Below are 24,902 nucleotides of genomic sequence, written 5' to 3'. Positions count from 1 at the left end.
TAACTTTATTTATGGCTTAGTTATGACACTTTATGTGTTTTCGGTTTTCGCCATTTTGTGGCCGTGGCAGTGGTCCGATTTTGCCCATTTTCGAAAGCACCCCTCTCACGGTCCCAAGGAACGTGTGTTCCAAGTTTCATCAAGATATCTCAATTTTTACTCAAGTTATCCGTTGCACGGACGGACGGACGGACAGACAGACATTCGGATTTTGACTCGTCTCGTCACCCTGATCATTTGATATATATAACCCTATATCTAACTCGTTTAGTTTTATGACCTACAAACAACCGTTATGTGAACAAAACTATAATACTCTCTTAGCAACTTTTGTTGCGAGAGCATAAAAAGAGGCGGAAATGCGTGAGTATGGAGAGCCTTGACATGCTAGCTGACAGGGTTAATACTCGATAATTCTACGAAAAGATGCGGCGACCAACTGAAAGTTTCAAGATCGTAGCATACACTTTTATGACCCCCAGAGGTGATCTAGCGATTGATAACTAGAGTGTACTGAATTTTTGGAGGCAACATGTCTCCAGCCTACTAAATGGCAGTGAAAGTATGACACCAGGATATGACGAACCCAATACCCGAATCGATGTCGATGAAACAAAGGAATATAAATTCTACTGCTAATAAGGAAAGGAAATAAATAAGAAAGGAATATAAATTCTACTGCTAATAACATGATAGCATAATTTCATTTACGAAGAAATCTGATTGCTCAGGAGATGGTCCTTATGAAATTAAGCTAGTACTAAACTTTAAAGTAAATAACTACTCCGCAACTCATACACACTCCGCAACTCATCAAACAACAGTAACCTCTTGGACGCGGTGAGTAATTTGCTGCGGACGCTGTCAGCACCCGACGCACTGGCACCCAACTACTTGATCTTTTTCACGTACGCATTTACAAGGCAATAAAACTACGGTACTCACTCATGTACACGTCAGGTAATCGAAGTTGCGAAAATCCACACGCTCGTAAATTAATGCGCATATAAAGCGAATTTTGTTTGGTGCCGAAGTGGGTCACAATCGAATATGTTTCGAGGGGCACAGCTAGTCTTCGGAGATTCGCTAATTTTGAGAAAAAACATATTTCACACACGTTATATAATCCTCTCCACGAAATTATGCTATGTTATTGTTTGGGCAAGTGCCGGTTATGCCTTGACAACGATGACTCTTGCATTTTTGCAAAATCAGAAATCTCAAAAAAATAAGTGAAAAATATGCGAAACTGCGCAGTGGACTGCTTATGTCTTATTTCCTTGAAAAATAACTCAAAAGTGCTTTAATAAAGCAAATTTGCGATTGATGGCAGTCGCTCTGGCTGCGGCTCGGTTATGGCGATCTGGCTACGGCACATGAACATAGTCGGCACAAAGACACACAATGCACGGTATGTGCTATGTGTACGCTATGCTATGCACTCGCAGCCAAAAGCTACAATCTGTGACGTAATCAAAGGTCGGTCGTCGCAGTTGTGCAGCTTTTCATGCCCAGAAAAGTGAAAACTTCAACAACTTTTCTTCGGAAAAGCAACGACGCGCAGCTGCAGCTGGCAGTTGTGGGTAATTTAGTGTAGCCAATGTTCGTATTACAAAATGATTACAAGTGCTAATTTTGCTAATTACACATTAACGCTACGTAAAAATGCGTGGCAGTTGGCGATGCCGGCTGTATGTTTGCTTGGACCTGCTGATTTGTTATATGCGAAGAAACCATGCAATTTATGAATGGAGACTCTACTTAATTAGTGTCTTTTTCTTTGTGTGTTGTTAATAGAGTGCTCAGTAGAAGACTATTTACAGATATGAAGTTAAATATATTTACAGTACTCGTTGCAAGATCTCCATTGTGGTTGTCAACGCAGCCCAACTTTCAAACAGCTGTTCACATGAGTTGACTTCGTTAACTTTATTGATTTTGTTCCGTAAACTGTTAAAATAAAGCAACTAACACCTTTCAAAATATCAATAACATTTTCGTTTATTACATGGAATGAAGCATATAGGTAGATTGATCTAGTACAAACGAAGTCAAACGAAGAGTACTATGTTGCGATATATTACTAAGTTAGGTTTTGTTGAGGCAAATAATTTGTATTCGGAGCAGTTCAATTGGTTCGTCCTGCAAAAATATTTCAACCTCAACCTAGCGAAAGCTGAACAGTAAAGCAAAGAGTGTCTCGATTTCAATTTTCCACCTTAGGTCAGAATGATCTCGCAGTCGCACATGTACTGATCGTTACCTGGCCTAACGTGTTTATTCGAAGACCACTGAACCAGCGCCAGGATAGAGAATGATAGTGTACCACCTTGTTCCCAATCTGATGAGATTGTAGCTAGATTCAAAACATTTCTCAAACTCGATTTTTGAGATATTCTTTGACTCTTTCCTCTAAGGTTCTTTTTATTTTTGGAAATAGAAAAAAGTCATACGGCGCCACGACAAATGACAATTGGACTTAAAACCCAAACCCGTAAAATTTTAAATTTTACAATTCCCGTTATTTTTTTAACATTGCATTATGAGATTGTATATCAAATATGTATGTATGTATCAACAATTTTCAATGGAAGAACATTTTTCATATCGAAAACATAAATTTAATGGAATTAATTTTCTCGAGAATCTATAAATGGTATTAAAAATTAGTAAAAAAAAGCTTTAACTGCACGCTTCACAAGTGAACTCCTATATCTCCATAATTTAGTCTAGGGCATCTTAACAAAAACTGTTCAAACAAGCTTTACAATATCGCTATATACAAAAAAAACTACAAAATACTCCAGAAATCTAAATAAAGAAATCACAACACGAAACAAAACAAAAATAATTCATAAACAGAAACCGAAATTCGTACGGAATGTAGCGAAACGGGTTGCTTAATAGGATCAAACGAAGTAAACCCACAATGTTTGTTGTATTTATAAGAAGTGAGTCTGTGCATGTAAAGCGAACGGTATGAATGCGATTTTTGTGTCATCACTGATCACTTGGTAAAACAAAGAGTGAAGCAAGATTTGTACATACATACAAAAATAATTCCAAACAACAACATCAACGTAGGCAACGTGCATGAAACGCAAAGCAAAAATGCCGTCGCCAAATTCCACGCAACTCCGCAAGCAAGTAGCATTTTGCAGACTTTGAACGCAAATCAATGTATTTTTTGCTATTTTTCTCCACACTTTCGGCTTTTCCACACACAGTCTTGTGCCTTGCGAAGCGCAGCCACAGAAACAGACAAGTTTTGTAAACTATTTATGCCAAAAGTCAAACAACGAGCATATTTCCACATGCAAACATATTTACATTCAGGCATGCAATGCTTCATACAAGTTGGCAACGTGCTGTTTCGGCGGGAGCCGCCATCGAACCACAATCAGCACTGTGGCTTAGCGCCTTGCATTTAATGTTGTCGCTTATGCGCATGCGCCATCAGCTGTTTGTTGCCGCTGCGTTGTTTCAGGTGTCTAAGTCTAGGTTGGAACGTTAAAGCTGCGCACTGAAGACAGTTCGAAACGAACAGGCGCGCGTTGATGGTCTAAACGCGGACAACGCTACGCTAGCGAAAAGGGATTTAACGGTTAACGTGAGCAAATTTTTGTGTTTAGTTTTTGTAAGTGATAAGGATTTGTGTTTTTTTTTTTTGGAATTATTATAAGTGCAATGTGTTATAATTAATGTATGGATATACATAATGGTGCTTCTCTAATTTAAACGAGACAATAACATATGGAATTTTTGTGATAAAAAAGAATAAATAAGAAAAAACAATAAAACTATGTTTACTTTATATATGTGAAATATCAATATTTATAATATATACAAATGCAAAAAAAAATTAGTTGAAGTTGCAAAACAATAATTTATATGAAACAAAAAACTTTTATATTTTTTATTTATTTTTGAAAAAAAAGAAAATAAATTAAAAAGATATATTGATATGTATACTAAATAAATAAACAAAATTATAATAAAAGTATAAAAAACATTTAAATATTGATTTAGAGGGGAAAATAACTATAAAATAAGATGTAAATATACTATATAACATATATAAAGAGTAATATTTAAAAAATTACAATAAAGTCAAGGAATAATAAAATACTTAAATCAAATATTAATATTTATCAATATTAAAAATAAAATAAAATACAAATTTATGATAGGAATATAAATATTACTGACAATGTGCAAAGAAATTCAAAGTACAACAAAATATAAAACAAAAGCCAAAGTAAAATGTTTTTAGATTATTTAATATACGTTATAACTTAAAGAAATAAAAAAAATTGTATGAATAAACAAAAAGTCGCAAACTAAAAAAAATAAAAAAAAAATAATAAGAAATAAAACTACAAATAAAATATTTAAAAAACACAACAAGGATATAACAACAAAATACAGTCAATTAAATGTAAAATATAGATTAATTTAAGAAATAAAAAATTTTTAAATAAATAGAAAATTATTAATTAAATAAATAAATAAAAATGTAAATGATAAAGATATAAATACAAAAAATAAATCAAAACTTAAATTTGTTGTTTATTAAATTAAAAAATTGTTAAATACATAATTCGAAAAATAAAATGAATATTGAAATTTAATTTAATTTAAATAAATTAAAAAGAAAGCTATTATATTATTTACAAATTTTAATAAAACAATATTAAAAAAACGTCTAATATTTCAAAAAAAAAAAACAAAATATGTGTAAAATTATTTGTATAAATATTAAATATAAATAAATAAACTAATTTCAAATAAGCAAAGCAGTAAAATATAAACATTTTATAACTTTAAAAATATAAGTTTTTAAAATTAGTATGAAATTTTTTAGAACTAAAAAACTAGTATGCAATTATTAATAAATATATTATATTAAATCATAAAAAACACTAAAAAATAAAATAAAAAATTATTAAAGCAATTATAATAGTTATAATGAAATAAAAGCTGAAAAAAAACAATTTCCAAAAAGGTGTTTAAAAATTCAACAATTTAATTACTAATTATTTATTTGTTGTTTTTTCACTGTAATATATTTTTGTTCAACAACATTCACATCTTGTAGCAACAAATTATTGCAAAAGAGAAATTCCACAGCGTTCAAAAAAAAATATACAGTGCAAATATTAAGAGCTTAAAATAAAGCCAAACAAAAACAAATCCTGCAAAAAATATGCCAGTGTGACCTACTTAAACCAATACAACAATTCTCGCGCAACAACGTCACCATCTTCGGTGTTGAACTCGTTTGTGCGCACTCAACAGGACGAGTTTTAGTGTGATACTTGTTTGTGTTTCTTACTGCTTGTAAAACTCACAAGTACACTGTGTCGAGATAATAACGAAAATAAACAGTAAATGTGTTAATCGAAAGCAACAACAAAGCAATAGAGGTGACAACAACAGTAGCAACAACAGCAAAAACAACAGTGAACACAAACAGTAAGTCACCAACGTTGGTTTTAGGCTTAATACTACACACACGAACTAAGGCATTTATGGAAATATATAAGTATGTAGAGGAGAGTGTGCAATAGCAGACATGCGAAGTGTTTTGGCACTGTATTGCAAAATTGTGCTTGAGCTTTGTAAAAAAAATATAAAATAATGTAAATTAGAAAATGTTGTAAACTCCCATGGAGGTGTAATTTTGCAATATTTTCCCATTGGCACGCGAGATTTCGCATGCCAAAGTGTTGTGGCAAGCGGCATTTTGTTGTTGTTGAATTTTGGTTTCGTTTTCAAATACGGCTCCGTTAGCTTACAACAATAATAACAATATTAATACAATATTAACTTGCCACAACAAAAATATTACAAAAAAAATATACAAAATGTTTGTAAAAATTTGAAATTATTGCGCGATTTTTTTAAACTAGTTTTCAAAATCGTTTATTGGTGGTATCATTTCGTTTTCTTTTCGATTTTTCAACAATTTTCTATAGTTTGCCGTGCTTTTTTACGACCACAACTGCTATAGAGCGCATAACACAGCTATTTGAGTATAGTAAATGAATAGCAAAGAGTCTGAGCCCACCTTTTTTCTTTTGTAATTTTTCTGTTTTAATGCAAATACAACTGATTTTTGTGCCATTTTTATAACCAAGCACACATATAGATGCATTGTATAAGCTTATTTACATTACATATTCATATGTAAAATACACGAATACAAGCATATATATATTGTTAACTAAATTACAACAATACCAGTGAAGATAAAGCGCTGCAAATGCATTAAATCCGTATTGCAAACAAAAGACTTAAGCGACAAACTTGCTACGACCCAAACAACTTAAACGCTTCGGCACTCCAGCGCTCCAGCGCTCAGCATAATACCCATATTTGTCATGTAATATCGCTTTATTTGCGCCAATTTGCATAGATTGCTGAAATGCTGAAATTGCACGCGATCGAATGGCGCCAAAAGCGAGCGGCGCAAAAAACTTAATCACCCTGCAGTCGTAAAGTGAAAATGAAAGGAAATTATGTAGTTGTAATTGCGGCGAAGGCAAATAATCGTAACTAATATGTAGACTGTGGCGAAGAAAGCAAATATGTTTTGTTTTCTCTCCGAAAAAAAATACAAAAAAAATTCATAAGAAAGCTATTACATATGTAGGCATTTTTTACGCTTTTTTGCATGTGGAACTCATAATTTTTTAAAGTAACTATTTCTATGGTTGCATTAAAAAATTTGTAATAAAATCGCAAATTAGTGAACAATATCGAAAATATTCCTCTAGCCAGCCCTTGATTTTTTTATTCGTTCAAAATAGAATACACAACTGTGCAAAAAAATGGTTACACCAACTAATTCTGAAGAAAAGAGGTAACATTTATTATTCTAAAATATATTACCTAGCTTGTAACTATACCAATGACATATTAAGTGAGATATAAAACTAAAATAACGTAATGCAAAACGATAATTGTTACTGAACAAATTTAGAAAAATAAAAGTTACCACTTGAAAGAGTAGGGACAGTGAAGAATTCAAAAAACAACAGGCGTGTGAAACGGCATCGATTAGAGTGGTATATAATTGGAAAGAAGAGTTTATTGAAGAGTTCAATAAGAAGAATTTTTTTTGGAAACTGAAATGAGCGATCGTTTTGTCAAATCGTATGAATTTCAGAACATGTCAGTATGTTACAGCAAATTTTAAAGCTAAAGATTTTAACAGTATGAAGTTATAAATATCATCTTTATATTTCCTTTGATCGGAGCATAGTTTATAATAGCAATTAAACCATCTCTCTTCGTTGGCCTGTCTGTCCAATCCAACTTTTATTTGGGGGAAATTTGCAATATCTTAGTGAATTTCGGTTGACAGTACAATTATATTCTGGTTAACTATTTGGTGTAGTGAATATGGATAAAAATATTCGAGCCGGTTTATCTTTTCACTTGATGTCAATATTATTACTCATTAGAAAGTTATTAGTTGATAACATTTAACATTTCATTTTCTAAGTGCACAATATTTTTGGTAAACCCATCTCTATTTGGGTTTCCCCACACGTGAACATGCACAAAATATATAGTTACACATGGAAAAAACAGGGATTCCCTAAATCTAAATCCAAATGGACATTGTTTGGATTTGATACTTATTTATAGCATTAGCGTATGTTAAACGAATTGGAAACTGTAGCCTTCTGTAGAATATCGTATATTCTGATGTTATAATTAGAAATGTGACAAACAGACTTGATTTCTTACCGTTCGCATAATCAATGTGAATTCAAAATTTTCTGAAGTATAATAGGCCATCTAATCTTCAACCGAAAATTTGAGCCTTCCCATTATATCAACATATTAAAAAATGTACGTTCGATAAAATACTCTCAATTAATTAATTATAACAAAGTTTTCGTGAACTGTTCTTGAAGAAATACCTTCCCGTACTCTGTTCCTCTAATTAAAAGTTTATAACCTAATTTGTAGCTTTGTTATTTCTCTTCTTTGTTTAGTTGAATTTTTCATAATTCTACTCTATAATTACTTCAATATTTTATAGAATTTGTTCGATAAAGTGAAATTAATTAAGTCAATTAAAATTAAAAAAAACTATGAAGAATGAAGATACTGATCCACCTAAATTACCTCACAGCAAATACCTTTGCAGCCAAAGCACTTCCATATGACCCAGTGTGTGTGGCAAATGTCAATGACGTGTTGACGCGCTGCTGATTACCTAACATTGACTGCGACAATTGAGGGTTCAAGTTGAATGTTAAAAGCCATGGCACTTAGTGCCACCAAAGTCACAGTTGAGTGTGTGTGGTATTTCAACAGCGTGTAGGTGTGTTAGGCTTTATACATACCAACAAAAATATATATATATATAAATACTTTCCTACGCATTTCATGGCACATGTGTGTCATTAAAGTAAACAATTGCAGTGCAACTTTGGTTGTTCAATTGCCATACAATTTGTTTTTACTGAACGCCTTGTCAGCGGTTAGCTAATTTTATTATACATACACATATATATTATACATAAACAGTCTTTATTTATATATTTGTAGGCAATTATATACTTTAGAAGTATTGTTTAAATCTGTTTTTTTAATTAAATATATAGAAAGAATCATATTCTAAGTAATAGCAGATATTTCAGTCCCTGTTCTTTAAATAAATAATTTGAAGTTTTAAATTTGTAATTCTTCGAGTGATAGCGCGTGAAAATTGCACTTTTAAATAAAGATAATGTCTAAAAATTAAGTAATGAAATTTGAACTTGAATTTATATTGTTGTTTATATATGAAAACGTAATTTCCTGGTTGTTAAATGCAGATGATCAAAAAGGTTGGCCACAGCATTGTTCACTTATAAGCGAGCTTCCAAAAAAACACTCTCTAATATAATTGGAAAATAAGAATATTAATGAAAGGGTGAGCCCTAAATGCGTTCTAATATGAGATGTGTTAAAAAACTAACGGAAAACATACGATAAATTATTGAAAGGGCAAAAGGCTATTCCAAAGATTGAGTTTGAGAAGAGTTTCGATTCGATTCGATGGACTATTTTAAATATGACAACATGAATGTATACGATTTTTTTCTACTGTAAATTTCAATATATTTAGAATCTGTTTAATTATAAAAAACAATAACTAAATTTAAAGAAAACACAATGAGGATGAATTGTGATAGAATGTCATTAAATAAAAAAAAAAACTAAAAAAATTTACATTAATTAGATCGAAAGTGGTGAATGAATATATATATTTTTTTTTTTTTCAAAAAACGAAAGTTGATGTTATTTTTTTATATGAAACTAGTATATTTCTGACCATCTCAATACGAAAAAATAACAGTTGCTTCAGAGTCAGCAGACTGGTTTTGTACTTCATACCAGTAGAAAACTATTTTATAACCAGTTGACTTTACTGCTGGGCAACTATAGATTTTGTTATATGTATGTGTTATACGCAATCACATTAAGCGCTTTATCCAATATTTCTAATTAATTAAAATTCGATGAAAAAAGTGGGACACAATGAAATATGAAATGAAAAAGGTGTGTAGATCCACATTTACATGCTCTACATATTATCGCAATCATATTTCAAATATTATTTGCATTTCATTTGCCTTAATGGCACGCTAGTTACAAGCGTGTAACCAAACACCAACCAAAGATATGTAAATGGAAATGTTTTTACGACACGCAAAATGTCAAACGAACATACACGCATATATATATATATATATGTATGCGAACACACCTCCACATACATACAAATATGACAATCAATACGCATCACGCCAATGAACGGCGACGAAACGACCTTGACAGACTGACCAAAACAACCAGCGAAGAAAGACATATGTGAAAAACACGCACACGAGCGCATGCGAATGCTAATAAAATGAATAAATAAAAAAAATCATTTCACTGTCGATTATCGATGACATAACTAGGCGCGACACATAGCGTGGTTGGTGGCCAGCGACACACACATTTTGAACGCTTGACAGCTGTCACCAACTACAAAGCAGGCGCTCACTAGTCACTCAGCGGAATTTTTGTTCATTCAAAATCGTGGAATGCATTGCTAAATACATCACAATGTTAACGGTTATCCCAAAAATATTGACGAAATTAAAAAAAAAAAACAAGCCGTTAGCATTATAATGGACCGTTTAAAAAAGACCAATTTTGGGTTGGTTACAAAAACTTTAATAAAATGCGATTGGACGAGAGTGAATTTGGCAATGTGCCAAGCTAACTACAACAAATAAAAAATATGTGACTGCAACAAAATAGAGGAACGAGTGTAAAGCGAAAATGAGATGAGTTATTGTTAAGCGAGTAAAGTAGGTGAGGGAAAGAGTGTTATGAGGGAACGAAGGAAGAAGAAGAGCGCAGTAAACATGCGTTGGGAAAACACTAGCAGCACTAAACTGGTCGAAGTTATTGACATGCGATGTGTTATAGTGATTGTTGTAGTTGTCAAAGTGATACTCGTCAGTGGAAGTGGGTCAAAAAGCCGGTTCATTGGGACAAGTGTTTAGAGGTGCGTGTTTTTTATGTATGTATACACAACCAAATGTCACTACACTTGCAATTAATAATTAATACTTGCATAGCAAATATTCACGCAAATACTTAAAAGTTTAAAATGTACAAAAATAAAACAAATAAAATAAATTAAAAATAAAATAAATAATAAATAAATAAATAAATATATAAAGAAATGAAATTAAAAATTAAGATAAATTAAATAAAATAAAGAATAAAATATTAAAAAAAATAAATAAAAAACAATTGTTAAATAAATAAAACAACAAAAATAATAAATAAAAAATAATAATAATTAATACTTTAAGTTTACAAATTACATACAACTTATTTAAAAATAATTATTCCGTTATTTAACAAAAGGAAAATAATAGTATATATTTTAAGTACTACTTATTTTTTGTTAACTGTTTAATTTGAAGTTCATAATGCAGTATTTCATTAAACAATATTTCGAGTGAAATAAATTTTAATCATAAAAAAAAACAAAATATATACATTAACCCTTTCATGCCCAATGTTGCCTATAGGTAACATTGTACTTATCGGCTTCTAATTCTCATTATTTAAACCTTTCTGACCAGCGGTTTTTGCAATTATGCAGACTTAAGTGTTGTGCAATCTTACAGTTATTTTTTTTTGTTATGAGTTGTGCACGTGTTCATTCAGTAGGCGTTCTCGGCAGAGTGGAATTGTCAAAATCGGTTTCGCGAAAAAAGTTATAATGAAGTGGTTATACAAAAAGTGTTCAAAAACATAAAAATAATCGTTTTATTTTGAAACAAAGTAAACTATATTACTAAACTATAACTATATTAGTAAATATAGATAAAAGAGTTATTTAAAAAAATTAGTCGTGCTAAAAGTGTTTAGCTTATTTATAATAATTTAGTTCTAGTCTATACGTAACATGCTGTAACTAATGAACCAGGATACAAAGGACTTTGAAATTTTTATCACTTCATATTTGGCTCAAGACTCATCTATATCTGTACTAAAAAAATGTTACCTCCGCTCGTTTTAATTAGGCCATGAGAGGGTTAATATTCGAGTTTTTTTCGTCTTACAAAGTTTATTAAACAACATTTATTAACTTTTTATATATATTGAAAACTCTAAATAGTCGACAACCTTGCGTAAACCACATAAATTTAAACTTGTTTAGTCTAAAGCCAATATTGCAAGAATTGATTTATTTAATTATTTGATAGAAAAATCAAACTAAAAAAATCTTTCAGCTGAAAGTTTTCTTAAAGCTATTTAGTTTAACATCCATATTGTAGTATTTTTTTAGTATTGTTTAAAGAAATGACCACTCTATTCTATATTTAAATACAAGTACGAATTGGGAATGAGCAGCAATATTTTAAAACTTTAATTTTTTTTTATTTACATTCAAAGTTTTTTTCAACAATGCGTAACTCAGACGGAAATTTGAAAACAGATAAATCAAAAATAAAATACGAAACGTTTTAACAATTTTCCTAATTTAAATTTAAAAATTAAAATAAATACTGAATTTGTAATAAAATATATAATACTAAAAAATATATAAAAGCACTCGACACTTTATTACAGAAACAAGTTAGTGCAGTAATGTTGAATATATAGTTATCCACCACTCATTTGAAAAACAAACCGCCTATAACTATGCTTTAAGTATTTAAATTCTCAAATGTACCTAAAGCAGAATAAAATGATTGCATACTTTCAGGCACGCAAGTAATATCCGATTATCGCACACTGTCGTTCAAAATCGATATTTTCACATACATAAATCGATGCATAGAATGGCACGTTAAAATTAATAAAAATAAACGTCATTGTGATGTACCCAAAATAAATTAAACTAAAATTTACAATTAAAAAAAAAAACAAATTTAAATTAAAAAAAAAAATAATTCAAAATTAAAAAAAAAAAAATTAAAAAAAAAACAAAGAGTTGTAAATAAAGAAAATATGTTTAATTTGAAATTTTAATTAAAACTATTTTTAATTTTAAATTATCTAAAATTTTAAATTTTAAGAAGTTTCGATATCCTTTGATTCAGTGACAAATTTTATTTAATTTCATCATCTCATATTCTAAGCAAGTAAATTTTAATTATCTTAGCTCGTGCTTTATAACCATAAATTTATAAATTACAAATAACAGAAGCAATTAGCAAGCCAATATATCTTGCAGGCATATGGTAGCATTCTATATATGTACATACATATGTACATATATATTTTAATACACATGAACTTGACTTTGATCTCTGCGTATATTTAAACAAATTATCAAGTATGCAAATTTTGCCAATAAAAATTAATATTTGGCAATGTTATAAATTGAAAGCATTATTAGCAAAAATAAATTGATATTCGCATACACATATACACACATACACATATACCTAACTGTAAACGCAAATACTTCAAATAAGTGGTAGAGTTAGTTTTTCTCTAAATATTTTTTTATACATAATATTTTTTTGAAAATAACCAAAAAACGTATACAAATTGTATAAAAGTCGACATATTGATGTAGTTAATATGATACTTTGCTCATTGTAGCTGCCAGAAAGACAGAGAGTGGGGTTTATGATTTCAAAATATCTTGGTCAAAAATAAATTGTTTAAAATTAAAAGTTTTATGTTTAATTAAAATTATGATTCTAACTTCAAAAAAATGAAAAATATTAAAAATAAGCTACACCGAATTAAAATGTTTTTATTATTATTATTTTTTTTATTAAATAATTTTTTTTATTAAATAATTTTTTTTATTTTTATCTGCCAGCCTCCCATAGATCGGTAGTCACATTCCAAAAACACCACAAGCCACCGATGATCAGTCATGCACTATAATCAATTAAGCAACTAAATTAAATTATTTTTTTAATAAAACAATTTTAATTATGTATTTATTGTATTTTATAAGGAAAATAATACAAATAACTGTACATAACGGTATATAAATTCGAAAAGTAGCAAACTACAGCACAAATCATTTTTAAAATTTTTTAGCAAAAAAATAATAACATCATAACCAAAAAACAAAAAACAGTAGAAATAAACATACTTGACCTTGCCCAGCGATTTCAGCTATACGGAAACGGAAGTTTACCACCGCTTGACACAACAACACACACACAAAAACAAAATGCTAATTTGTCGATACGTGTATCAACGCAGTCGCGAATGCCGACTTCTGCAGGCAAATATTTAGTATGGCCTTTTACCGCTAAATTTGTTTTATTTCTTTTCGACTGCTAATTCTTCAGCGCCAACAACAAACAAACACATGTCCGGCCAATACAATTTTATAAATAAGCATTTTATTAAGTCGGATTTGAACTTGAGATGCGTGAATTTTAAGCAATTCATTGTTGCCAATCAAAGTATGTATGTGTACACAAATAATATTTTATGGGTGTGAGTGAGTGTGAGAATCATTGATTTTGGAAATTTTTCGCTTAGCTAATCGCTGAAAAAAAACTGGATTCTTACGCAAAAATACGTTGACTTAATAAATGGGCACAAGTTCAAGGTGAGCTTAAATACAAAAGCATTCATTCTTAAAGAACATTATAGAACGTTTGTCAGTAGACAATGATACGCCATAAATTGAGTTTTATATAAGTGTTAATAATATGCAAAGCAGATGCTATAGAACCTGTGCTAGAACTAGTAGTGAGCACTGGAATTAGTGTGCAGAGTTATTGGGTTTTTTACGAACTTTACTTTTGATCGTTCTATGAGAGATTACTAAATGTTCTTTATATACTCTCGATTTCAGTAACATAAGCTATATACATTCCTTTTTATTGTTTTTTATATAAATTAAATTTCATTCCACCGTTTTTTTTTTTGTTTTTTTACTACCACAGCACAATTTTTTTTTTTTTTTTCAAAAATATGTTCAACCATAGAAAGGGTTATGCAATCTGAAAAAAATACTGTAAATTTGATCGTTTAACTATTTAATTTCGACAGATTTTGAGTTTAAATGGTTCAAATAAAACTGTGTAGAAAAATGAATTTTATGACTAATATGAATTTTTCCTTGACTTCGGTGTTGGAACCCAAACTTAAATATAACGCAATTTAATTTTGACATTTTTAATAGTCTTGAGAGACTTCATTTAACATTTTATTGTTCTTAATTTAGCAGTAAATGAAACAATAAAATAATTGCTAAATTAGTATTTAATTCATAATAAATTAATTTAAATATTGTTGTAAATTTCGACCCAAATTAAGTGTATTCAATGAGAGCGAAAAAGCAAAATTAACTGTTTTTAATTTATCATAAATTAAAGCAATTAACCAATTGCGCAATTAGTAATTAATTAATTAATATACATTTATTTAAATATTTTTGTAAATTTCCATTAAATTATGTGTATTCAATGCAAGCGAAATAAATATTTCAATGCTCTTATTTTAGCATAAAATTAAGAAAATAACTAATTGCTCAATGAATAATTTTGATAAATTTATTGAAATATGTTTGTATAATTTCACCAAATTTTAATATATCATAAAATGAAGCAATTAACTAATTGCTCAGATAAAAAATTAATTTTTGATCATGTATTTTGAATGAGAACAAGAAAGAAAAATGAGGGAGAAAGTGAGAAAATTGTATTAAAAAATTGTTTCACTAATTGCTGTCTCATTACAAACTGTTTAGCTTACGAACTTTACAACTTTAATAAAAAACTGTTTAGCTTACGAAGAGAATGACTTGCAAGACGATTTTCAGTTTCAGATTAAGATTCTCCATTACGGAGTCTTTTTGATACTCTCACCTGGGAACTATATCCAGAAAGTTGAGATTCTAGCAATAAATATAGCCTATGTTACTCGGGGTGAATGTAGCTTTCCAATGATGAAAGAATTTTTGAAATCAGCACAGTAATTTTGAGTTTATTCATTACAAACATACAATCAAATCTATCCTCTTTATCCAAAGAGTGATGAATCCGTTAACTTTAAGAAATATTTCTGATACGTATGTATCCCGTATACTTTATGTAGTGTAGTTCCTTCTATTATGCTCAGATAACGCCATGTAATTAAACATAATATTTGTAGCCCAAATACTTTTCTACTTAACTTTACAAGGATGTGCTTGCGTCAATGACTTGACTTCTAAGCTTAATGCCGTCAACTAGCTTGGCAAACCATGGCCAACGTCTGCATTCTTATTATAGCAATAGTTTATAATGTTTTCGTTTCTTCAAAAAATATTTAACTTTCAGCAAAGTCAGAAATTAACAAATAAGCAATTTGCTCGATAATGTCTTTCTAGATATTTCCAATGCGAAATTCCTTGAAATAACCACTTATGCATATATGTACATATGTATGTCTGCATGTGTTCAATTATGAACGTATGCAGAATATAGAAAATCACTAAACTAGTCAAATACAGTTATTGAAGCGAATTCGATTGGTCACTGTTAATAACTGTTTTCAAATAGACAAAGTCAAACAATAATAAAGCGCGAACAAGTAAAGCGTTTCAAACCAACGCGATGAGCAAATCTAATTTAATAACAACAAGAAGGTAAAAAAAAACGCGGTCTTTAAAGAAATAAAAAAATATAAAAAAATTAAAAACAAAAAAACAAAAGCACAATGTTCAAAAACAATAACATACAAATCACTGCAAAAACTGACGGTGGCAGCGGCGGCGACTACGTGACTGCAACTGTGTGGTGCTGCAAATAAATTTGCTTTGCATGACTAGTAAATCTTATTAAATTTATTTGTATATTAAGTATGCCGCATGGAAATCAAAGTAATATGCACAAAATAATTGATAGACAACTGTAATTGTAATCAAGTGAACAGTGGCACAACAAATGTGTCAAGTAATTGACTACCTCACTTATATATGGAAAAACTGCAAATTGAAATTTTTATCGCTCTTCGTCTTAATATTCTTGATTTCTATATTTTTGTTTCATTTACTTGCTTTTGTCATTGTGGCAAACGTGATTGCTTTAGGCAATAACTGGGTCAATGACTATCGGTAATGTAAAGCAAAGAAAATCATAAAACTAAATTTAAAACAGAAGACTAAAGCAACGAACTTGGTATTGGCAAACGCTTCCGATTATGCGCAAAATTGAATTTATTTAAATTTAGTGCGCATGCGTAACTAACAAAAGGTTAATCAACTTGAATATGCCGCTTTAAATATCGATTGGTTATTGTTTGCAAGGCATTTTGACACGCAACGTGAGTAGAGCGAATGACAGAAAAAAATTAAAATAAAAAATAAAAATAAAAAATAAAAATAAAAAAATTAAAAAAAAAGAAAATCAAAAATAACGAATAATAAAAACAAAATTGCGTTTAGTATGCGTTTAATGTATACTTAGTGATATATTGCACTGATATTACAGTTATTTGATACGGCTTAATGTATATTGTTTAAAAAAATATCCATTACATTTGATTGGATGTAATCAAAAGTATTTGAATAAATAAATATTTTAATTTTGTGTTCGAAATGTAATTACTTTATGATTTACCAAATACCATTTATTTTTTTTTTAAATGTGGACAATTTAAATACTACTCTTATCAATACTTAATGTATACGTAGTGACATTTTACGATATTACAGTTATTAATAAATATTGTTATTAAATAAATAAACTGGTTAATTGTGTGTTGAAAATATAATTACTTATGATAAACTAAATATTATTTATGTTTTCAAAAAATGAATTATTAATTTTTTTTTATTTAAATAAAAATTTCAAATAAAAATTTTAATTTCAGACGATCTCATCAACAAATTCTTTCCATTGTAAACGAGTAAGGAAAGGCTAAGTTCGGGTGTAACCGAACATTTTATACTCTCGAAATTTATTGAAGAAATTTTATTAAGATAAGATAGAATAACGAAAATCGTCATATATAGATATGAGATATGATTAGGTAATTCCTGAACCGATTTCATTCAATTTCACCAGCATGTATGTATATAGGAACTAGGAGATGTTATGGCCCTATTTTAATAATTTTTGGAACAGAGACACACTATTGGAAGAAAACAATTTCCTCTGAATTACATTAAATTATCTGAGAACAACAACACGAACAATGTCAGCCTCGAAATCCAGCGCAGAATCACTCTTGCCAACAGGTGCAACTTTGGACTGAGTAGGCAATTGAACAGTAAAATCCTCTCTCGACGAACCAAAATCAAACTCTACAAGTCGCTTATCATTCCCGTCCTGCTTTATGGTGCAGAAGCTTGGACGATGTCAACATCAGATGAGACGACACTAGGAGTTTTCGACAGGAAAATTTTGCGCAAGATTTATGGTCCTCAGAACATTGGCAACGGCGAATACCGCAGACGATGGAACGATGAGCTGTACGAGTTATACGACGACATTGACATAGTTCGGCGAATAAAAAGACAGCGGCTACGCTGGCTAGGTTATGTTGTCCTAATGCCATAAATTTAACCTTAGGCCCTGAGTTCAACATGTTCGATATCTGGGGCCTTGAAAAGTTATAGTCCTTTTTCGACAAATTTTTCACAAGTGATGCCACATATCATATACAGTATTTGTGTAAAGTTTTATTTCGCTATCTTCATTGGTTCCTAATGTATATATTATAAAGTGAAGGATTCAGATGGAATTCAAAATTGAGTTATAAGGAAAGTAGTCGTGGTTGTGAACCGATTTCGCTCATTTCTTAAACGTGTTGTCAGGGTGTCAAGAAAATTATATACCGATTTTCATTGAAATCTGTCGAGTAGTTCCTGAGATATGGTTTTTGACCTATAAGTAGGCGATGCCACGCCCATTTTTCATTTTGTAAAAAAATCTGAGTGAAGCTTCCGTCTGCTATTTCTTCTGTAAAATTTAGTGTATCTGACTTTTTTCGTTAGTGAGTTAACCTACTTTTAGTAATTTTCAACCTAAGTTTCGTATGGGAGGTGGGCGTGGTTATTATCGGATTTCTCCTCCTCAGGGTACCAAGGAATATGTGCTCCAAGTTTCATTAAGATATCTTAATTTTTACTCAAGTTATCCGTTGTACGGATAGACGGACAGACGGACATCCGGATTTCAAATCCACTCGTCATCCTGATCATTTATATATACATAAGCCCATATCTAGCTCTTTTATTTCTTGGTGACACAAACAACCGTTATGTGAACAAAACTATAATACTCTGTGCAACATGTTGCGAGAGTATAAAAATTAGAAATACAATTTCGATGGGTTCGAATTATTTTGCTGCACAGTGTTATTTAAAACTAAACATACAGTTATCTTGATGATTTAATAACGATTTTCAATAGAATTTTTTTAACAAATATACATTGAATTTTGTGGACTTTGAACGCTCGAAGCCAACTGCGCTTTTATAGCTTGTGATATCATTTCATTGTTACATATGCAGCAATTTATAATTATTAACTAACTATTTACTTATAATTAAGCCTCAAATTAGGCCCTTACGCGGGTAGTAATGCCAAAGACCTGTCCGTCAATTATATACTAAACTACTTACGCTTTAATTTGTTGCAATTGAAATGTTATATACAGATAGTGTTATCTCAGCAATGCAGTGGAGAAAAATAACTGTATAATTAACGATAATAAAACCCAAATTAATTGCAATCAATGCAATTAATTGCATATTCGGCTCAATAATTCTTCGAAATCAATAAAAATGTACTAATAACTAGCACGTGTTTAGTGCTTGGAAGAGGATTGGGGTGATATATTGATTATTTTCACTGACTTCTGAAAAAATCCCTAGAGTGCTTATAAAATTTTATTTATTTTTATTTACAAAGTTGGTACTAAAAATTTACCTAAACTAAAATTTAATTATTAAAAAAATAAAATATGTCACGTTTTCTGTATAATTTCTGTGAACTGAAATCACTCACATTGATTGATTATTAGCTAGATACGTGTTCAATTCCGGATACTTAATTGCAAGCAGAATTGTTTAGGTGATGAGATTCGGGTTTATCTCTACCTCAAATATTCATCTTATAACAAAACTATGAAACGTTTCAGCGTTCCTTAAACACAAATTTAATTTAAGTTCCACATTTAAGTATACAATTTCATTTAAACAATTCAACAACAACTCTTTATTAGTTCATCCAAAATCAAAAAACAAAAATATTTCCATAGTACATAGACAAATTTAGTTAATAAGAAAAAGAGAAAATATTAAAATTTGAATTTTTGCCAGAATTTTAACGATTAAACTCACCTTTTTGCCAAAATGTTCGCCATATGTGGGCACAATAAAGTATATGTAAAACAAATATAATAAAATCTTCGATCAATAAAAAGGTAATGTTATTTCAATGAAGACTGCAAAATTTCGCTTCATAACTTTTTGAAATATCGAGTCTACCGACTTACAAAATTGAGTTTCGAAATAAACGCGTTTAAAGTTTTACATTCATACTGAAGTGGGCTGATGAGCGGAACTTCCAAAAAGTCTACCTCTTAGAATTTTATACGGATCAATTTGATATTTTTAGATAATATTTTAAACTTATTGTACTACTGAATAAGACAATTTTTTTTTTTCAAATTATAAAACTACTTAAGTGACAATTGAAAATTATTTATATTAAACTCCGCTTATACTTATAAATTAATATTATTTATAACAATCCAGTTGTCAATTAAATAAATTATAAAACGCACAAAACAGATTTGTAACGAACTCACTGAGAACTCTACCTTTGCCGGTTTCATCAGGTCATATTTTAACAGATATAAATCGCTCACCTGAAAGAAACAAAAAACAATAACATTAATTACAAAATATTTTATTAATTGCAAACAGCTTAATTATTTAAACAAACAACAATTTATCCCTAACAAATTTTCATTTAATTATTATTTCTCATTTACAGCAACGCCGTCGGACGTCGCTTCGTCTTTAAAGCACACACACTTCTACAATGAGCAAGCGTAAAAAGCTGCTGCAAAGGTTTATAGCGTGATAACAGTTACTAAAAGTACTACATAACTCCCAAAAAACAAAAGAAAATACAACAACAAAATCACCTCTTCGAAATTAAACTCTACTAAATACTGCACGGAACTCGCAATCCAAAGACAATGGTACTCAATCTACTCTTCATAACGACTGTGATAAAGTCTACGTTCGGCGTAGTCACTACCGGCCTTTGGCTCATACCGTTACTTCTCGCCGCTATTACCTACTACCGCTACGATAGCGTCGATCCAGAAGCGCGTCCGATCGATCAACTGAATCTGTATCCCGAGTATGATTTCATTGTAGTGGGAGCGGGATCGGCCGGCGCTGTTGTGGCTAATCGGCTGACGGAAATGCGTAAATGGAAGGTATTGCTCATCGAAGCTGGTCCGGATGAAAATGAGATTTCCGATGTGCCCTCACTGGCCGCCTATCTACAGTTGAGCAAACTCGATTGGCAGTACAAGACGCAGCCGTCCAACAAGGCCTGTCTCGGCATGAAGAATAATCAATGCAATTGGCCGCGCGGAAAAGTGCTCGGCGGCTCGAGTGTGCTCAACTATATGCTGTATGTGCGTGGCAATCGACACGATTACGATCACTGGGAATCGTTGGGTAATCCCGGTTGGGGCTATGACAATGTGTTGCATTACTTTAAGAAATCGGAGGATAATCGCAATCCTTACCTAGCGAATAACCGTTATCATGGACGTGGTGGTCTAATGACCGTGCAGGAATCACCTTGGCACTCGCCGTTGGTGGCTGCATTTGTAGAAGCGGGACGCGAGATTGGTTATGAGAATCGCGACATCAATGGTGAGAAACAGACCGGTTTTATGATTGCACAAGGCACTATACGTCGTGGCTCACGTTGCAGCACCGCTAAAGCCTTCTTACGTCCTATTCGATTACGTAAGAATTTCCATCTCTCCATGAACTCGCATGTAACCAAAGTGGTCATAGAGCCAAGTACCATGCGCGCGCATACCGTGGAGTTTGTGAAGAATGGCAAACTGTTCCGCATACGCGCGAGACGTGAGATTATTTTGTCCGCTGGTGCCATCAATACACCGCAAATCATGATGCTATCAGGCATTGGACCTAAGGCACACCTCGAGCAGCATGGCATACGCGTGTTGCAGGACCTGCCGGTTGGTGAGAATATGCAAGATCATGTCGGCATGGGTGGTCTCTCGTTTTTGGTTGACAAACCTGTTGCTATAATACAAGATCGCTTCAATCCCACGGCGCTCACCATGCAATATGTACTGCGTGAACGTGGACCGATGACAACGCTTGGTGGCGTGGAGGGTTTGGCTTTTGTACATACGCCATACTCGAACAGCACTATCGACTGGCCTGACATACAGTTCCATATGGCACCGGCCTCCATTAATTCGGACAATGGCGCACGCGTGAAGAAGGTACTTGGACTCAAGGAATCACTCTACCAGGAAGTTTATAAACCGATTGCAAACAAAGACACCTGGACGATCATGCCATTGCTGTTGCGTCCACGCTCACGTGGTTGGGTGCGTCTTAGCTCCTCAAACCCCTTCCACTATCCGCTCATTAACGCGAACTATTTCGATGATCCGTTTGATGTCAAAACTCTAGTGGAAGGTGCAAAGATTGCGCTACGCGTTGCAAACGCTAAAGTCTTCAAGCAGTTCGGTTCACATGTCCATCAGCGTCCAATGCCAAATTGCAAGAAATATAAAATATACTCGGACGACTACTTGGAGTGTCAAGCGCGTACCATCTCTATGACGATTTATCATCCATGCGGCACTGCAAAAATGGGACCGGCTTGGGATCCAGAAGCGGTTGTCGATCCACGCCTACGCGTTTATGGCGTACGTGGACTACGCGTAATCGATGCCAGTATTATGCCTACTATCAGTAGTGGCAATACAAATGCGCCGGTCATTATGATCGGCGAGAAGGGTGCTGACCTCATCAAAGAGGATTGGTTGAAAAATCCCGAATATCGCGCAGCGGCACCGAAGAGTTAGCCAGCTTTTGTGTAGCTGTAGTTAAGTGGGCAGTAAGCGCGAGCTTCTTTCGGGGAACTTTTTGGCTGTTATGCCGACAGTGCATTGAGCGATCATAAATCAGGGGCGTACGTGAGCTTTATACCATAAGCGGTGCCATCGAGCGGGATAGTGTTTCCAAACACTGTCTCTTATAGAAAATATATTAACTATAAAAATCTGTAGATTAAGTTTCTTAGAAGCTAGTTCCATTCGAGTCATATATCTTTGTTTTTAAGTCGTTTTCCCTGCCTAAGTGCCTACATATTCACCTTCACATTTACACATTTATCACTTTATGGTAATTTAACATTATTTAACAGTGCGTCATTATAATTTATTGCTGCACTCATGTTATTCGCAAACATTTATCGACTACATCATTAGCTTTCGCATATAAGAAATTATATAATAATAAGTTATTTAAAATTATCAATTTACATACAGATTAAATATAATTGTTATACTGAATAAACAAAATATGTTATGCTCTTTGGATATTTGCTTTATTTGGAAAAATTGAAAATTTCATTAAAGTAAAATAATGGTAAGTCAGGAACAGCTGATGTTATAAAACATACGAATAGTATTCATAAGAAACGGCTAAATTGATCTATAGTGAACGGTGCGTTCATTCCTGTTGCTCTGCTTAGGAATTATCACGCTTCACAAATCTCGTACAATCCAAATATGATCCTCCTCATGACCATCAGCCAAAGATCAATCTACAGCTGTCAGGTGGTGCTACAGTATTTCTTTTTATTGGTTTTCATTTGAAAAATTGGACTTTCCAATCCCCCGAGGGAAAAATGGTTAGGACGAAGCCGTTGGAGAATAGGCGCAGCTATCAATTAAGGTAGCAGTAGATGAACTACCCCGATGTGTAGTCGCCTTCAGGGAGTTGAGCATCCACTCCGATAGTAGATCTACAATTATGGCGCTGTGCTTGCTGAATGTGTGCTCAGAGCTTGTTATGAAATGTTTTAGGTCATTATTGTTAGCGTCAAGCTATTTCACTAACAGACTCGGGGAATCACTGGGAACTGCAGTGCGAATGAGTTCGCAAGAAGTTGCATCCATCGTCCTATTTCACCATTCTGGATGATGCAGGGTATCCTGTCGTTCGCAAACTGCCATAGTTGTACGGAGAAATGCGATATGGAAACACTAAGTAATTTCCTGCTGCACTGTTCAGCGTTCGCAAGACTGAGGTTGGAACATCTCGGCAGTCATACTTTAGGCGAACCATGTGAATTTGCCGGATTATAACAAAATTTCTCATAGACTCAAAGCGCTTCGGCGATACGTAAGGGACTTCACTGTGATCCATATCTAGAGTCTTCTGGTATCACAAGGGACTATCACTTTTAGATGTCAGCGTTGGATCCATCACGAAACCAGTTCTTAAACTCACCTAACCACCCTTAGTACTAAAAGCACAGACTCGAATATCCTCCTCTTAGCAATCTTCACGTTTCTCGCAACAAATCAGGTCAGAGATTTCTTTTGTGTGAATTAATCGCAACTGACAACCGTGAAGTCCACTCTCGCTTAGTTTAAGCTAGGTAAACATCTGAATTGGATTGACCGTGAATTCACACTTGCTACGAAAATTTAATGATTTGGAAAGATTAGTCAATTGATAAGTGATGTATTTATTAAATCCAATAGTCACATATTTTAATCCATAATCTATTAATTGCTTCAGCAATTATAATATTCATTCAATAAACAAATTTATTTGCAATTAACAACCATTACACTATATAACAATTTTCTTTCTTATTTTTCACGAATTGCCAGTACTTGTTGCTTTACTGAAAGCTTTCGAAACATAAAAATTAGCAGCTTGAAACGAAAAGTTTTGGTTTAAAACTGATCAAGTATTCTGTTGGCTATCGGAAAAAAGGTTATGAAGTACTTAATAATCCTATGAATTTTGTCGCAAGTGCAGATAACTAGGGATCGGACGTAAATATCTGTAAAAACCTCCTTCTTCTGAATATATATTGATCCTTTTCGCTGTTTGGCGCCAATTGAGGATACCAAGTACAGTCAGGTCATAGTATACTCTCAGAGTGCTCTCATCCATCTGGACAACCTATCTTCTATCTCTAAATTTTTCGCAAAACCTTTCTCTCGGAAACCCCTCTTGCCATCATAGGATGTTGGATGTCATAGCTTCCTTACCATATATCAACACGCGAATAATGAGCAAATTGTAGTGTTTGATTTTGGTTCATCAAGAGAGGACTTTATTTTTCAATTGCCTACTCAGTCCTTAGTAGCACCTG

At 32.1% G+C, this 24,902-nt stretch overlaps 2 protein-coding genes across 5 annotated transcripts in view; one reads left to right on the top strand and one right to left on the bottom strand.

The window, feature by feature from the left end:
• Flo-2 (flotillin-2) overlaps positions 1-24,902 on the bottom strand; it is a 248,883-nt gene that overhangs the window by 170,044 nt on the left and 53,937 nt on the right. The window lies entirely within an intron of this gene.
• LOC105215172 (glucose dehydrogenase [FAD, quinone]) lies at positions 3,516-22,982 on the top strand. Of its 3 annotated transcripts, none has more exons than XM_029042217.2 (3): positions 3,516-3,610; positions 5,099-5,475; positions 20,490-22,982. In XM_029042217.2, the coding sequence occupies exon 3, from the start codon at positions 20,698-20,700 to the stop codon at positions 22,588-22,590; it is 1,893 nt and encodes a 630-aa protein (XP_028898050.1). In that variant the 5' UTR covers positions 3,516-3,610; positions 5,099-5,475; positions 20,490-20,697; the 3' UTR covers positions 22,591-22,982. The 3 variants fall into 3 exon arrangements, with proteins under 3 accessions (XP_028898050.1, XP_028898049.1, XP_011187259.1); XM_029042216.2 differs by having other exon boundaries at positions 3,519-3,637; XM_011188957.3 differs by lacking the exon at positions 5,099-5,475 and having other exon boundaries at positions 3,555-3,637.

This window comes from Zeugodacus cucurbitae, chromosome 5 (assembly GCF_028554725.1).
Source record: "Zeugodacus cucurbitae isolate PBARC_wt_2022May chromosome 5, idZeuCucr1.2, whole genome shotgun sequence".
NCBI classification, from domain to species: domain Eukaryota; kingdom Metazoa; phylum Arthropoda; class Insecta; order Diptera; family Tephritidae; genus Zeugodacus; species Zeugodacus cucurbitae.
Note: the sequence above shows the minus strand (reverse complement) of the source record. Positions and strands in the feature narration are given on the sequence as shown.

Bases quoted from the DNA above. Each gene is read 5' to 3' on its own strand.
- LOC105215172 (XM_029042217.2), top strand. From the start codon at position 20,698: ATGGTACTCAATCTACTCTTCATAACGACTGTGATAAAGTCTACGTTC.